The sequence below is a fragment of the Bos javanicus genome, chromosome 14 (assembly GCF_032452875.1).
Source record: "Bos javanicus breed banteng chromosome 14, ARS-OSU_banteng_1.0, whole genome shotgun sequence".
Classification (NCBI taxonomy): domain Eukaryota; kingdom Metazoa; phylum Chordata; class Mammalia; order Artiodactyla; family Bovidae; genus Bos; species Bos javanicus.
The window spans coordinates 81,565,578-81,581,025 of record NC_083881.1 but is presented as its reverse complement, the minus strand read 5'-3'; the positions used below and the strand labels follow the sequence as shown (position 1 = coordinate 81,581,025).

Genomic DNA, 15,448 nt, shown 5'->3' with positions numbered 1-15,448 from the left:
CATCCATCCATCCATTTATTCTTCCATCCATTCACCCATTCCTCCATTCAACAAGTATTCATTGCACAGTTAAAATATGCCACGAATTGTGTTAAGTGTTGGGGATGTAATGGTGCACAATACAGATACGGTCCCTGCCTTTAGATGATGACAGACCAAGAGTCTAAGGTGCTCTGCACACTGATTTCATTAAAGGTGAAGATGTGTGAAGGATTCTAGGGACAAAGTTTCTGAAGCCAGGAGTAAGGCTGACGGGCAGGGAACCCAGGAGGGTGAAAAGGGTGTCAGAATAAATGGTGGGAGCTGGTGAAGTTCACCGTGGCCTGACTAAGACTTACGTGTGGTCCCAACAGCAGTCACAACCTCACTCTCACTCCCGTCGTCCAGTACAGCCAGCAGGGAGACTTCATACTCAGTGCCAGGCTCCAGGCCTTCGATAACATATGAGTCTTGGTCTTCTTGAAGGACAACCTGAAAGGTATTTGGTCCTTAGCAACCAGGTTTACTTGAATAACAGAAGAGAAAGTTAAGAAAAAATAATGAAAAGCAAAGATGCTATCCCAAGTGTAAGCAAAAAATAACTAAGCATAAGGAACTCCAGGGCCACTGAGTTCAATTTTAAAGTCAAACCAGAGCCTTTTTTCCTTTCAATTCTCTCAGCAAAGGAATGATTAATATTGCAAAAGCAGCATTTCAGAAGTTTTATTAAGTGTCATTTATGAAAATCAAAGATACTGGAAATATGTAACACTTATAACTAAAGCCCTAAAAAAAATGCGTTTTGATCTTAGAAAAATCATATGATTTGACATTTATAAAACTCCAGGTCATGCAAAGTATTGAGTCCTTCTGGGATTCTCAATGTATTTTAATACAAAAACCAACTCAAATGCCAGCACTGGGCATTCGCTTCCTAATAAAATTGTTGCTGTTGCTATTTAGTCAGTAAGTTGTGTCCGACTCTTTGTGACCCTGTGGACTGTAGCCACCAGGCTCCTCGGTCCATGGGATTTCCCAGAAAAGAATGCTGGAGTTGGAAGGAAATGGGTTGCCATTTCCTTCTCTGGGGGATATTTCTGACCCAGGGATCGACCCCGCGTTTCCCGCACTGCAGGCGGATTCTTTACCGCTGAGCTACCAGGGAAGCCAGATAAGACGCTCTGGAGTACTTTTCGACCTCAGACCACTCACTTCTTCGGTGCTGCCCCCGTAGACTGGGATCCACATCAGCTTGTGCTGCCCCTCGTCCGCCGACAGCGGGTGCCAGCTCACTCGAAAGCTGTCTGGCGTCACCTCGTCAATTTCCAAGTACTGCTGGGCTGGAACTTCCTCTGTAAGCCAAGCGGGGAGATTCTGTTAGGGGACAGAGACGGCAAGAGACCCGTAACTCAAGCAGCCCACCAGGGGCCCCAGGTAGAGAAGGCTCTGGCGAATCCCTTGTTTCAGGAAAGCACGTGGAAGCGGGGAAAGCAAGCGCCAATCAGTCCAGTGTGGGCTCGCGTTCCTGTGTCCAGCGTTTACCCACAGTGTAAGTTAGGGAGACCGGAGACACAGCAGACTTTTACAGTTTTTTAGTACTTTCCAGAACTCTTGGAGTCTCTATTTGGCTCTTTTCATTAATTATAAAAAAATCAGAGTGCCACATTTGTTATTTTACAAAGTTACACTTTTCCAAGTATTTTGAAGAAATTAATAAAATGATGCCTTAGAAGCCTGAGAAATGTCACTTCTAGCTTTATCACCTCTCATGCCTGAATCACTCTTTAGTAATAAGTTAAATCCAGAGAAGAACATTCATCCTTCTAATTTTGTACATATGGCTGCCATCAAATTGAAATATCATTTATCAGACATCCACTATTACACTGTTTACACGCTTCTGGGATACGCAACAAAGACCATAACATCTAATTACACCCAAAGTGAATTGTAACTCATTGATTTTTATTATTTGAAATCAGAGGTTTTAAAACTCTTTGACAGGATATCATGAGAATTCCAACTAGAGTTAGCCTTTGGGAGATTTTTCAAAATCACTGAACTCTTCTCTGTGAACATTATTTCACAATCCCCTTTATTTCTTATCTCTTTCCAAATTACCTTCTCTTCTTAGTACAGCACTAAATTTGTTTCCAAGTGCAATTAATAAAGCCTGGAAAGCAAACAACAGAATTTTTCCACCAAGAGGCAAAAAAAAAAAAAGTTACATTTATTGAATGACTACAGGGTATATACAGAAAAGAAAAATAGTGCATTCGTGCTTTATTTTTTATTTTAGTATTTAAAATATGCCATATTTTTGTATGACTATTGCCAAGCAGCATGAAAATACCTAATTGGCTACAGACTGATGCATTAGGTTAAATGGCATGTACCTGTCATTTTTGTAGGGCAAACAAAACCTGTTGAAGAGCTATAATTTTGGAAGTTCAATTAATATACACACATATCAGTGGAAGAAATGTGAAAATTTTATGTCACTAGAACAAAAGAAACAGCGTGAGATTAGGAAGAAAACGGTGCAGACTTTTATTTAGCAAAGACCTTTGAACTCAGACGTCTGTCGCTCTTTGCCTTGAGAGAAAATACTTAACCAGTAGGCATTCTACTCGGCTAATACCACCCATTGGGTAATAATAGTATAAAATAAATAAAAATTAAAATGCAATCTCTTGGGGGGACTTCCCTCACGGCCATGCAGTGAGACTCTGCGCTCTGCATACAGGGGGCCAGAGTTCCATCCCCGGTCAGGGAACTAGACCCCACAGGAAGCAACTGAGGCTGCGTGTGCTGCAACTGAAGACCCCCATGCCGCAACCAAGATCTGATGCAGCCAATGCATAAATATCTAAAACACAATCTCCTCAAAATCACCCTTGAAGAAGCTCTCCAGCTTCTGGTTTCCACACAGCTACTCCTGGAAACTTTTCGAACCATAGTAAGACTGACCTGTGGTAAAAACTCCAGTCAGAGGTTCGGACTGGCCCTCGTCATAGATGGAGAGAATGGTAACAGTGTATTCGGTGAGGGGCGTCAAGCCCTTCAGAGGGAACGTAGTAACAGGGTCGACTTCAACCTGCAAGAGAGAGGTCATAACAGCCTGTCAGATGCGGTCCAGGCTGCTGGCCACCCGGCTGACGGCACGAGTAGTCTAAGTGCTACAAAGGAGATGCTGAATCATAAACCACAATGGAAAAAGATACAAAGAAGAAGCCATCCATCTACGTGTGTAACCGAATCAACTTGCTGTGCAGCCACAACACTGTAAGTCAACTCTACTTCCATTAAAAAAAGAGATAGTGAATTTATATATTCACATTTCTGATCTCATATCCTTAAATAAAATCAGTTCAGTTCAGTTGCTCAGTTGTGTCTGACTCTTTGAGACCCATAGACTGCAGCACACCAGGCCTCCCTGTCCATCACCAAGTCCTGGAGTTTACTCAAACCCATGTCTATTGCGTCGGTGATGCCATCCAGCCATCTCGTCTTCTGGCGTCCCCTTCTCCCACCTTCAATCTTTCCCAGCATCAGGGTCTTTTCAAATGAGTCAGCTCTTCGCATTAGGTGGACAAAGTATTGGAGTTTCAGCTTCAGCATCAGTCCGTCCAGTGAATATTCAGGACTGATTTCTTTTAGAATGGACTGCGTGGATCTCCTTGCAGTCCAAGGGACTCTCAAGAGTCTTCTCCAACACCACAGTTCAAAAGCATCAGTTCTTCAGTTCTCAGCTTTCTTTGTGGTCCAACTCTCACATCCATACATGACCACTGGAAAACCATAGCTTTAACTGGATGGATCTTGTTGGAGAAGTAATGTCTCTGCTTTTTAATATGCTGTCTACATTGGTCATAGCTTTTCTTTCAAGAAGCAAGTGCCTTTTAATTCATAGCTGTGGTCACCATCTGCAGTGATTTTGGAGCCCAAAAATATAAAGTCTGTCACTGTTTCCGTTGCTTCCCCATCTACTTCCCATGAAGTGATGGCACCGGATGCCACAATCTTAGGTTTTTGAATGTTGAGTTTTTCACTCTCCTCTTTCACTTTCATCAAGAGGCTCTTTAGTTCTTCTTCACTTTCTGCCATAAGGGTAGTGTCAACTGCATATCTGAGGTTATTGATATTTCTCCCGGCAATCTTGATTCCAGCTTGTGCTTCATACAGCCCAGCATTTCTCATGATGTACTCTGCATAGAAGTTAAATAAGCAGGGTGACAATATACAGCCTTGACATACTCCTTTCCCAATTTAGAACCAGTCTGTTGTTCCATGTCCAGTTCTAATTGCTGCTTCTTGACCTGCATACAGGTTTCTCAGGAGGCAGGTAAGGTGGTCTGATATTCTCATCTCTTGAAGAATTTTCCACAATTTGTTGTGATCCACACAGTCAAAGGCTTTGGTGTAATCAATAAAGCAGAAGTTGATGTTTTTCTGGAACTCTCTTGCTTTTTCAATGATTCAACGGATGTTGGCAGTTTGATCTCTGGTTCCTCTGCCTTTTCTAAATCCAGCTTGAACATCTGGAAGTTCACGGTTCATGTACTGTTGAAGCCTGGGCTTGGAGAATTTTGAGCATTACTTTGCCAGTGTGTGAGATGAGTGCAATTGTGCAGTAGTCTGAACATTCTTTGGCATTGCCTTTCTTTGGAATTGGAATGAAAACTGACCTTTTCCAGTTAAGTAAAATACCTATCAGTTAATTTTTAAGATGTTGTTGCAACCAATATTATTTCCATTCATTACAGCTATAGTAAGTGAAGTACACACGGTTTTGCAATGCTAATGCAAAGTGCACAATGATTACAGCCAGCTTTGCGAGGAGGAGCCAGTCATGTACGATAGCCTCTACAGGAGTTATACAGATGAACAAGCATGCAGGTGGAGGTGAGCACAGCTGCTGTGTTATTTAAATTGTTCAATGAGCCCACATTTTTTAATTGGCAAGTTTCACATAAGAAGAGAAATCCCTGATCAGCCACAACAACCTTCTATCCAAGTTTTCCCACCTCAGGACCTGTGCAGATGCAGTTCATTCTGTCTGGGACCCTATTTCCTGGGCTGTTTTCAAAATAAGCCCTTCGCCACCAACATTAGGGTTGTGCTTATATTTCATCTCCTGGTAGGGAGGTGTTCATCTCTCCAGCGGTCTCAGTAGGATGGTTCTTTAACACTATCCTTTTTATAAATCTTTTCCTTTCTTGTTTTTGACCACACTCTGTGGCTTGCAGGATCTTCACTCCGCATCAGGCATGGACCCTGCAGTTCAGCACAGAGTCCTAACCGCTGGCCTCCCTAACAGGGAGTGCGCTTGTTTCCTCCCTGGCACCAATCCCAGCGTGGAATCATTTTATTTCCTAAGTACAAGATACTATTTCCAACATAGCGTGTAAGCCTCTTGAGGGCAGGATCTTGTTTAGCTTTTTTAATATTGTATATTGAATTATATATATATATATAATTATATATAAATATATTGAGTGAATAGAATAAGTAAATGGAAATTGAGACATAGGCACAAAAAATCCATTTTATAAGAGATTACGCGAAGGGTTCATCTGAACAAACAGTTAACACAGAGACTGTAGGCATCTCAAAGGAACTGACTGCAGATCATAAAGAAAGATTGCCAGCCCCGGGGAAACGAGCTTCCCTCTTCATGACTTTGGAACTCTGCGCCACGCTGCTAAAGAGGAACAGCCAAGCCCAACCTTCTCAGCCACCCCAGACATGGGAGTGAAGTCATCTTGGAAGTCCCAGCCCAGCCGGGCTCCCAGATGAACGCAGGAGTCACCTTAGCTGACACCACAAGGAGCAGAGACCAGCGGACCTGCTGAGCCTGCCCAAGTTACACAATCGTGAGCTGTCATTTTCAGCCAGGGCACTGGCTACAGAGCCAGAGTTAACTGAAAACAAGTATTGTCTCTTCTGAATCTAGGCCTGATGATACTGTGGGTGATTCTTAGCATTTGGCGTTTCCTCTGGTCCGCACGCTGTACGTGCCCCGGTTGTACTTCCTCCTCACCACAGCCTTATAAGGTAGCTAATTCTCACTCCTAATCGGAAGATGGGGAAAATGAGACTCCAAAAAGTTAGGGAACTTGCCCGAGGGAAAGTCAGCCAGTTCCTAAGACTTAAAACATAAGCGCTTCACACTCCAAATTCTCTGGTTGTAAATACCAGTTACAGTTGGGCTCCATTATTTAAACTCACAGGAAAGACAGATCCATACTTAAAATATGAGTTCAAGTTGTTCTTCTAAACTATACTCACCTATTGCTTTCTGCTGTTTTAACCATACTGGCTAAGGTTTACTGGGCACTCACACTATGTCGGGGGCCTCACGTTCATTGCTTTACTTTGCCTCCTCCTCCCTCTCACTAGGTGTATAATGACTGTTTTACAAACAAGGAACCTGAGACCCAAAGACTTCATTAACCTTCCTGGAGTCATAAAACTATTAACTGGAATGGATACTTAGGTCTTGATATACTTCTATATAAGTACATATATATGTAAAAGTGTATGTATTTCAGCATTATATATTGAATATATATATATATACATTTACCTATTTTTTTCAACAGATACATCTATTGAAAAGATCTGGTTTTACTTATTAAAAGCTTTTTATTTGATGCTGAACAGACTGTTTCATGCATTGATTGTTGATCATTTTATTTCATCAAGTGAGAACTTTGAGGTGTCAGTCATTTCCACTTGTTCTCATAATATGCTTCAGACTAAGTTCTGGAACTGCTTTTATTTGGAGCACTTTTAAGATGTAGGCGAAGAATTTGGGAAAATGGTAACAAATAACTATGATCTCATTGTTACACAACTATTTCTGAGAATAATTTTTCAGTCTAACTAAAAACTTCAGCCTTTTCCAGGAGGGATGAAGAGAGTCCTTGATGAGGACCCAGGGACTGGGCTCTGCTCTGGGCTCTGCTGCTGAGTCACTGTGTCGGAAACGGGGCCCGTCTCCAAGAGTCCAGGGCCTGCGGCCTCTCATTAGAAAACCGAAAGGGCACCATCATGCTTGCCCGCTTCCCCAAAGCTGTTCGCAGGGCGTGCTATCTGAGACAGCTTCTTCTTCAGTTTGACAGGTCAGGCTTGGGCAACAATTTTTTCTATAAAAATTGCACAAAGTGCTCTCTGTAAAAATCTCAGAGCCTGACTCAGGATAAGCACTCAACGTGTATTAGCTGCCATCATCACCACACCATCACCATTATCATCACCATCGCCGTCAACGTTTGTTTAAATGCTCTGTTCTATTTTTCTTCTTTGGACTCCAGAAAGTTAGGGAGAGAGGTAATGCAGAAAAGACAGAGAGAAGGAAAAGTAAGTGAAGGAGGGGAGGTGGAAGAGGAAGTGAAGCAGGAAAATATGGACTGAGTTGAAAACAAAGCTTCTACAATCAATCACACGTCATGTAGCAGGCAGGCTTTAGTTGGGACGTTTTAAAGTTCATCCCAAGATATTTTGGGAATTTCCTAACAATCCAATTGCAGCATTATCTTTAAATAAAAGTTTAAATGAATAGCAGTAAAGCAAAATATGGTGGGGATATTCACCCTTAAAATCATATATTCCAAAACTAGGTAAAGTAGTATTTGACTCATATAAGACAGTTGTCCAGCAACCTTCAGTCTCAGTTGCTTAAATAGAAACTACGAATTAAGAACACAAACACCAAAAAAAACCCCAAAAAACCTATCAGTCAACATAGAAATGTTACAAAAGCCACACATTACTTATTCACTTCATTCAGAAAAGATGTTCTCAGATTTTTATGCATGGTATATTTACTCATATTCTAAATTCAGTTCTATCAAACATAGTTTTCTAATTTCCCAGCACAATACAAATTAGAAATAGCAAGCACCAGAGGCAGTCCCCAAGGAAAAACACTGCAAAAAAAAAAAAAAACACATGTATTTCTCAATGAACACAACTGTAATTTTTTAATGGAAAAATGTATGTTGACTAGAACTTTTATGGCCATTTCACAAATACTGAGCCATCATGTCATACACCTGAGGCTAATATAACATTACCTGTCAATTACACTCAACAAAAATGTATAATTATATAGTTCATATATCCACACATATGACAGTTCATTTTTGGTTCATGAAAAATTATTTCCAAATAAGAATGCTTTGAAGTGAACAAATATTAATGAATATGGTTATGTTATTTTGGTTGTTTGATGAGTCACCATTTTAAAATTTCACATAAAAAGAAATCCCTGGTCACATAGTCAAGGGGAACAAGATCTGGCAGCCCCTGCAGATTTCTGTGCAGCAACACCCTACAGGAGCTAACAGTGGCTGCCTCTTGATGCTGCTGCTGCTGCTGCTAAGTCGCTTCAGTCGTGTCCGACTCTGTTCGACCCCATAGACGGCAGCCCACCAGGCTCCCCCGTCCCTGGGATTCTCCAGGGGAGAACACTGGAGTGGGTTGCCATTTCCTTCTCCAGTGCATGAAACTGAAGAGGGAAAGTGAAATCGCTCAGTCGTGTCTGACTCTTCGCGACCCTGTGGACTGCAGCCCACCAGGCTCCTCTGCCCATGGGGTTTTGGTGAATATGTACACACTCCCCAGCAACGCGGTGCCCACCAGGCACCCTGTTACTGTCACCCACGGTCTGTTGTCACTGGTCATCAGTCTCTCGGTGAGAATTTCTGCCACGTGCAGGGCCCCCAAACGGGAACATGATACACAACCTAAGGGAGCCTCGTGTTTCAGGAAAAACAGGCGAGACTATTTCTTTGCAGACGCAGCAGTTTCTGCACTCATTCACATGATGCACGTAAGCTTCCTGCACAGCTGAATTTGCAGCCCTTGGGAAAGCAGTTTACTTGTCACTGATAACAAAGAGACACTGATAGCTCGCCGCTTTTCATTTCTTTCTTTTTACTACTCCAGGTTCTCATCTTCAAAAGCAAAGCATTTTAATAAGTGCATAATAATATAGTGCACATAATAAGTGCACATAAATAAGTGCAGCTTCACCAGAATTATTTGCCCTCAGGATTTATGAGGATTTAATAAAAGATATTGAACAGTATTTCTGTACTGTTAGCAAATGTGCAGTTTTTGTCCATTCATTACTCCATATGCTGTAGAGGGCACATTCAGCAAAATATTGCTTGGATTTCATTGTAGGAAAAAGCTTGTCTCTGTATATGAAAATACATGCTTTACTTGGTCAAGAAATAGAAATGATGTAAGCCAACATATTTCCCTTGTTGTCTTAGCTTCTTGGACCAAGATAAGGGAAAAACATAAAAATAACTGCTATCTAGCCTGCTAAAATGTATTTCCAAGGAAAGGCTTTCTGAAGAGTATTAGTCACTGAGTGCAAAGGACTGTATCTTCATGGATTTCAATAAACTCTATTAGTTGAAAGTTTCTTCCTACACAAAACTTGAATGATTCGGTTTTCAATGTAAGCTAACTGAACTAGGGTCTTTCAAACACTGGCACTTCAGTTTCCTGCTTCTGTGAAGGCACACACTTCCTCACCCGCACTCCCTGGGGCCGACTGTATTTCCTGAAGATGGCCGCATCAACATCTGTCTCCCAGGCCACGTGCCCTCGGGGGGCTCTGTGCTCCCGCCCACCTTGAACCATGCAGGGACGTGGATCCTCCTCCTAGGGAGGTGAGGTGTTATTTCTATGACTTCTGTTGCCAACTCACAAAGGTGACACAGCTGGCATCCAGCACTCTCTCTGTGTCTCTGGAGACATGTCTGGGGACTCCTGAGCCAGCATTTAAAAAGTCCGGCTCCCCTAAAGCTCCCTTACTGAACGGATCGTGTAAACAATCAACTTTGAAATGTAGAGCCGTTCCAGCTCCCAGATGGTCCAGTCTTCCCGGACCAGGCACCAGACAGAGATATGGAAGCCGCTGTGACGTCACCGGTTCCAGCCATTGTTTGGCTACTATCTCAAGCCAAATCCACTTCCTGACCCACCAAGATGGCAAGAGAAAATGAATAACTAGCAACTGTTTCAAGCCACTGTGTTTTGGGATGATCGATTTCATAGCCCTAAGAAACTAAAACCCAACCACTGGAAAAACACACTTCACATTCCACAGTCTTACCTCATTGATTTCAGTCCCATCAGCGTTGTTATATATAATTCGATAACCATTGATCTTTGTTGAAGTGGCATCCCAGGCTAACCGAGCACTGTTAGAGCCAATATTGGAGATTCTCAGGTTTCTGGGTGGGCTTAAGGGTACTTTGCAGTAAATGGAATAAAAAAGAAATGAAATTTTAAATAACATATATGTAAAAAGGACCCGCAAAACACAGCATCTTTGACTCCTAAACTACTGACATATGAAAATTTTCACTCAGATAATAACTTGTAACAGAGAACATTAACAAATTAACAGAGAAAAAAAGTTTTCCTCATGGAGAGTGACGAGTAGCCATGAATTGCAGACACTTAGAAGCAAACGCAGTATAGGTGAGTTTTCTGTGTCTTTCTTCTCCAGTCAAAGCTATCATTTCCTGCTGATATAAATGAACAACCCAATGAATCAAAAACCAGGAAACTTGAAATTAAATTTTAGCTATTGTACTCAACAATCATCTGGTCCTGGCGAAGTCACTCTATTCCTCTGATCCACAATTTTGCATGTGGCAACGGTTTCTTATCTGTCCTCTCCACTTGGGTGTCTATTAGGCATTTCCAACTCAACATGTCCAAATCTGAATCACTGATTCCTGTCACCTCTTCCAATCTTCTCTCTCAACCTGTCCTTCTGAGGAAATGAAAACTCCATTTTTCCCATTGCTCAGGTCAAAAACCCTGGAGTCATCTGAGATTCAGTTTTCTGAACGTATCTCCCCTTCTCAGTGAAGCCTTCCATGATCACCTTACATAAAACAACCCTTCCGCCTCAGTTCTACCTATGTCTCTTCCCTGATTCATTCTTTACTGCACATTTATTGGTCTGTTCTCTCTCTTTTCCAATATACTGTCATCTCAAAGGATTACAGAATCTGATTTAACTTTGTTCCCATCTTTATCTCCAATAGAGTAAAGTTTTCAGTAAATATCTCTTGAATCAAGGAGTAGGACTCTTGCCCCGGATAAAACCCACTGGCTTTGTGAGAATAGATAAAAGTAAACACTTCACTGTGGCTTTAACAGTATAAAGAGGTGTTGATACTTCCGCACATCCTCACTACCAATTCCACGGCTTTTTGTACTTCTTTGAGGATCCCTTTCTGAGTCAACAAGTTAGAATTTGTCAATAATCTTTGAGAGTTTTGTGAGCTTTTACAGGTTTATAGTAAACAGAGGTGTTGAGATTGACTGCATACTTTCTAAGGGTGTGAGATGTAACACATCACCACATTAAATCCTAACATTAGACAGCAAGGATAACGTTATAATTAGCCCCATTACACGGATCATGAATCTGAGGTTACTCGGCCAAGATCACAGTTAGTAGAAGCAGGAGAGCAGTTGGAATCCATAACCCAGGCAATCGATCAATAGATTTGAGAGCCTAGCCTAGGCGAGAACCCGTGACAATGGTCAGCTGTCCCGCAGAGCACAATGGTTCCTCACCCTAAAGGCCAACGCTGTCATTAATCCAAGGCAGACTGGTTGTATGGCAATTAGGAGCCCAGAGACCTGGTGACTCTCACTACCTAAGCAGCCAGAAAGGACGTGTAGGAGACAAAAGCAAGTAAGAATCTACGTGCGTGCACACTTGGCTCTACACTGTCTAGGGTTCAGTTAGACTCGGCAGTGCAGTGCAGCAATGCGCAGATGCGTCCGTCTCAGGCAGCCAGGACAGTGTTTTTTAGGCCTTTTTTTAAATCAACTATTAATGGAAAAGAGTCATGGACACTTTTTAAAAGCACAAGGTATCTGCGTTTTGAAAATCTGCTTCAGGCACTTGGCCCTTTCAGTAGCCTTAAATGAAAGCTTAAACGAAAGCTTCACTAACTGAAAGAAAGCTAAGGAGGATTTTTCCTTTTACAAAAAAATGCAAAAAGCAAAAACAACATTCAGCCTTTGCTTTGTAGCAAGTCATCATCGAGCCAGTGTGCACCACAGGCCCCCAGGTAGCAAGAGGGGCCCTGCCAAGCTCCTTCCTGGGACTATGCTCAGTGTCTCAGCATCAGGCAACCGTAGCTTTGAACTGTATTTCTGAGCATCTGTGCTTTATCTTGATTTGCTGTGCGTCCATTAGCAAGATGTATCCTAAATCTATTTCTTTGCTTTCTGTTATTCTAGCTTACAAAAGATTTCATAGGAACACTCTACTTTTCAATAGTGAGGGAAAACTGTAGAAAGAAATAAGTATTCTGAGTGAAAAAGAGAGATGCGTGGTTGGGAAAGTTTTCCTTCCAAATCAACAGAGTCCTCAAAAGGACTTAAGTCAAGAGATGTATTCAGGCTGCCCTGATAGCTCAGTGGGTAAAGAATCCACCTGCAGTGCAGGAGACTCCGGTTTGATTCCTGGGTCGGGAAGATCGGCTAGAGAAGGGATAGGCTACTCACTCCTGCATTCTTGGGCTTCCCTTGTGGCTCAGCTGGTAAAGAATCCGCCTGCAATGTGGTAGGTAGACCCAGGTTCGATCCCTGAGTTGTGAAGACCCCCTGGAGAAGGGAAAGGCTGCCCACTCCAGTATTCTGGCCTGGAGAATTCCATGCACTATAAAGTCCATGGGGTCGCAAAGAGTCAGACACGACTGAGCGACTTTCACAAGTGATATATGAGACGCTTTCTGACTTATTTTTCCTCTTTCTGTCTTGGGCTTTGCCAGTTTTGTTGTTTGTTGTTTTAATTACATTGGTCTTTCTCTGAAGAGGAAGAGAACACAGCCTTGGCTAATAAAAAAACGGTTGTAGGAGAAAACTCCCTTATCATCACATCTCTTTGTATGCTTCTCAAGTAGAATCTTCAAGACCGAAGCACTTGCAGACTCCATGCTGTTCACTTCCTCCCAGGTTCAGAGTGACGTGAGACACCCCATCTCCCTGCCCTGTCTTCTTCAAGACACCACAAAGAGACCCCTATTTTTAATGGTAGGCGACAAAGCATTGTGAGCTTGCCAGGGCAGCATTTTCTCTATCATATTTTCAAATAGATAAATATTTACAATTCCTAAAAAATATTATTACTATATTACCGAAATCAGGCTTGCCAGTATAACTTTTGGGGCTTCCCTGGGGGCTCAGATGTTAAAGAATACACCTGCAATGTAGGAGACCCAGGTTCAATCCCTGGGTTGGGAAGATTCCCCCGGAGAAGGAAATGGCAACCCACTCCAGTATTCTTGCCTAGAGAATCCCATGGACAGAGGAGCCTGGCGGGCTACAGTCCATGGCATTGCAAAGAGTCACACATGACTGAGTGACTAATACTTTCACACTTTTATATACAATTTTTACTCAATTAAAAAACTAATTATAATGATAATAGTCTGAGATACAAAGTACATCAAAAATTTTTAGGAAAAAATAATTTTAATATGGGAGAAAGAACTATTGAGTAACTCTGCGCTAATTACTTTCAGCTGTATCACTGTACTTAATCTTCTATCAACCACATGCCGTGAGATTACTGTTGCTCCCCTTACAGGCTCAGAAATGCTCCATCACTTGCCCACTGTCACCCACCCACAATGTGACTTTCGCTGGGATTCGCATGTTGAAAGCTCTGATCCCAAAGCCCACATTTCCCCCCACATTCGGCTCCAGCTCTGCGGCGTCACTGAGAGCGGGGCTCCCACCGCGGGGCGTCCCCTTCTCTGCAGCCGCCTGTGCCCCGCCTCCGCCAGGCCAGCAGCCCAGTCGACTCCAGGAGGAGCTCAGACCCTCCCGTGGACCGTGCGCGCGGGAGTCCAGCTTCTTTCCTTCTGGGAACCGAACGCCTGCGGGCCTGACGTGGAGCTGAGACGGCATCCAGCCCGCCTGCAAGGACAGGTGAGCCCGGCGGGGCGGCCGCACGGAGACCTCACCGGTCAACGGCCTGCGGGCTCGGCCGGTCAGAACCCCGCCGCCAGCGGCGAGCGCCAGGGAGCTGTGCGACTCTCCCGCTGCTATCACAATGCGGTAATATCCGAAATAAAGCACACAGTAAGTGTAATACACTTCAGCCGTCCTGAAACCACCCCCTTTTCCTGATCCACGGAAAAACTGTCTTCCATGAAACTGATCCCTGGTGCCAAAAAGGTCGGGGACCACTGATCTGGAGGAGGCCCAAGTTCAATTCTAGAATCCGTGTGACTGAGTAATGACAAAACGGGAAGCAACGCCCCTTCCTTCCCCTAGGTAACTAGACGCGTTGTTACAGACAGTTGGCTCCCGGAGCGTCAGCCTAGCCCGCATGTCTAGCTCAGGGCCCCCACGCTGGCTCCGGCTCTTATCACAGCATTTCACCCGGATGGCGGGGCCACTCACGTGTCGATTCCTGGCCCGTAACGGGGTCACTGGCTTCTTCTCCAAACATAGCGTACACCGTGACTGTGTATTCCGTATTGGGCAACAACCCGCTCAGCTCAATATCTGTGTGGGTCTCTCCAATTTTCACCTGTAAAGAACACACATTATCAGATCGTTTGCCAACGTGCCTTTTTCACACTGATCAGAGTACAACTGAATACAGGTGCGACCTCAGGGACCAAGACTTCATCTCCTCACAACCCCTTCACCAAACAGGTTTCCAGTCATCCTTTTTTTCATGGCCTCGTGCTATTTTGTATTAGAAACAGATGCTGTGAAGCCATATGAAGCTGCATGTACTGTGCGTGCTCTTGTCGGATAACTCCTTACATCTGGACAAGTGGCAGCTGCAGCCAGAATAAGTGTCAGATATTTGGTCCCCAGACGAGCGTGGGTGGAGACGAGTCAGAAACGTCCTCTAGGAAGAGGGTAAGGTCCGGGCCGCTCTGTGGGGAGCTGGACGCCAAGTGGGCATCCTTCACTGCTGGCTGCATTCTCGCCAGTCCTGACTGGAGGCCCAATTTTTGCTTCAAGTCCCATTAAACTGGACCAGTACTGAGGCCCCCATTCAGAGGGCCTGTCCACCTGGACTGCAAGCCCCTCCCAGGAGTCCAAAGAGATCAACCCACTGGATGCCCAAATCAGCAATTCGCTTTTTGATTTGGGGGATGATATTTCTAACCCTGCTGCTGCTGCTGCTGCTGCTGCTGCTGCTGCTGCTGCTGCGTCGCTTCAGCCGTGTCCGACACAGATGTCTAACTCTGGGGGTCAGTCAAATAAGCCAACATTCTCAGTTGTGTGACAACTGTGTGACAAGGATGGTTTTATTTCCGCTTTGGAAAGAAGAAAAATAACTCCACAGACTGTCCCCTCTCACACAATTGCCAGTGGTAGGGTCAAATTAAAAACTTTAATTAAAAAATATCTCAGTGTATATAATATAAAGGTGGAGAAAATA

The 15,448-nt window shown here is 43.6% G+C and overlaps 1 protein-coding gene across 7 annotated transcripts in view; it reads right to left on the bottom strand.

Moving 5' to 3' along the window:
• The window catches only part of COL14A1 (collagen type XIV alpha 1 chain), a 233,440-nt gene that overhangs the window by 142,397 nt on the left and 75,595 nt on the right, over positions 1-15,448 (bottom strand). For all 7 annotated transcript variants that reach the window (XR_009740970.1, XR_009740971.1, XM_061439527.1 and 4 more), the window contains exons 13-17: positions 14,449-14,578; positions 10,118-10,257; positions 2,950-3,076; positions 1,192-1,331; positions 339-471 (exon numbers count right to left, since the gene is read on the bottom strand). Coding sequence is in view for 5 of the 7 variants with exons in the window: in XM_061439527.1 (XP_061295511.1) it covers positions 339-471; positions 1,192-1,331; positions 2,950-3,076; positions 10,118-10,257; positions 14,449-14,578 (670 nt within the window). In the remaining 2 variants the exon portion in view is untranslated. The remainder of the gene's footprint in view (positions 1-338; positions 472-1,191; positions 1,332-2,949; positions 3,077-10,117; positions 10,258-14,448; positions 14,579-15,448) is intronic.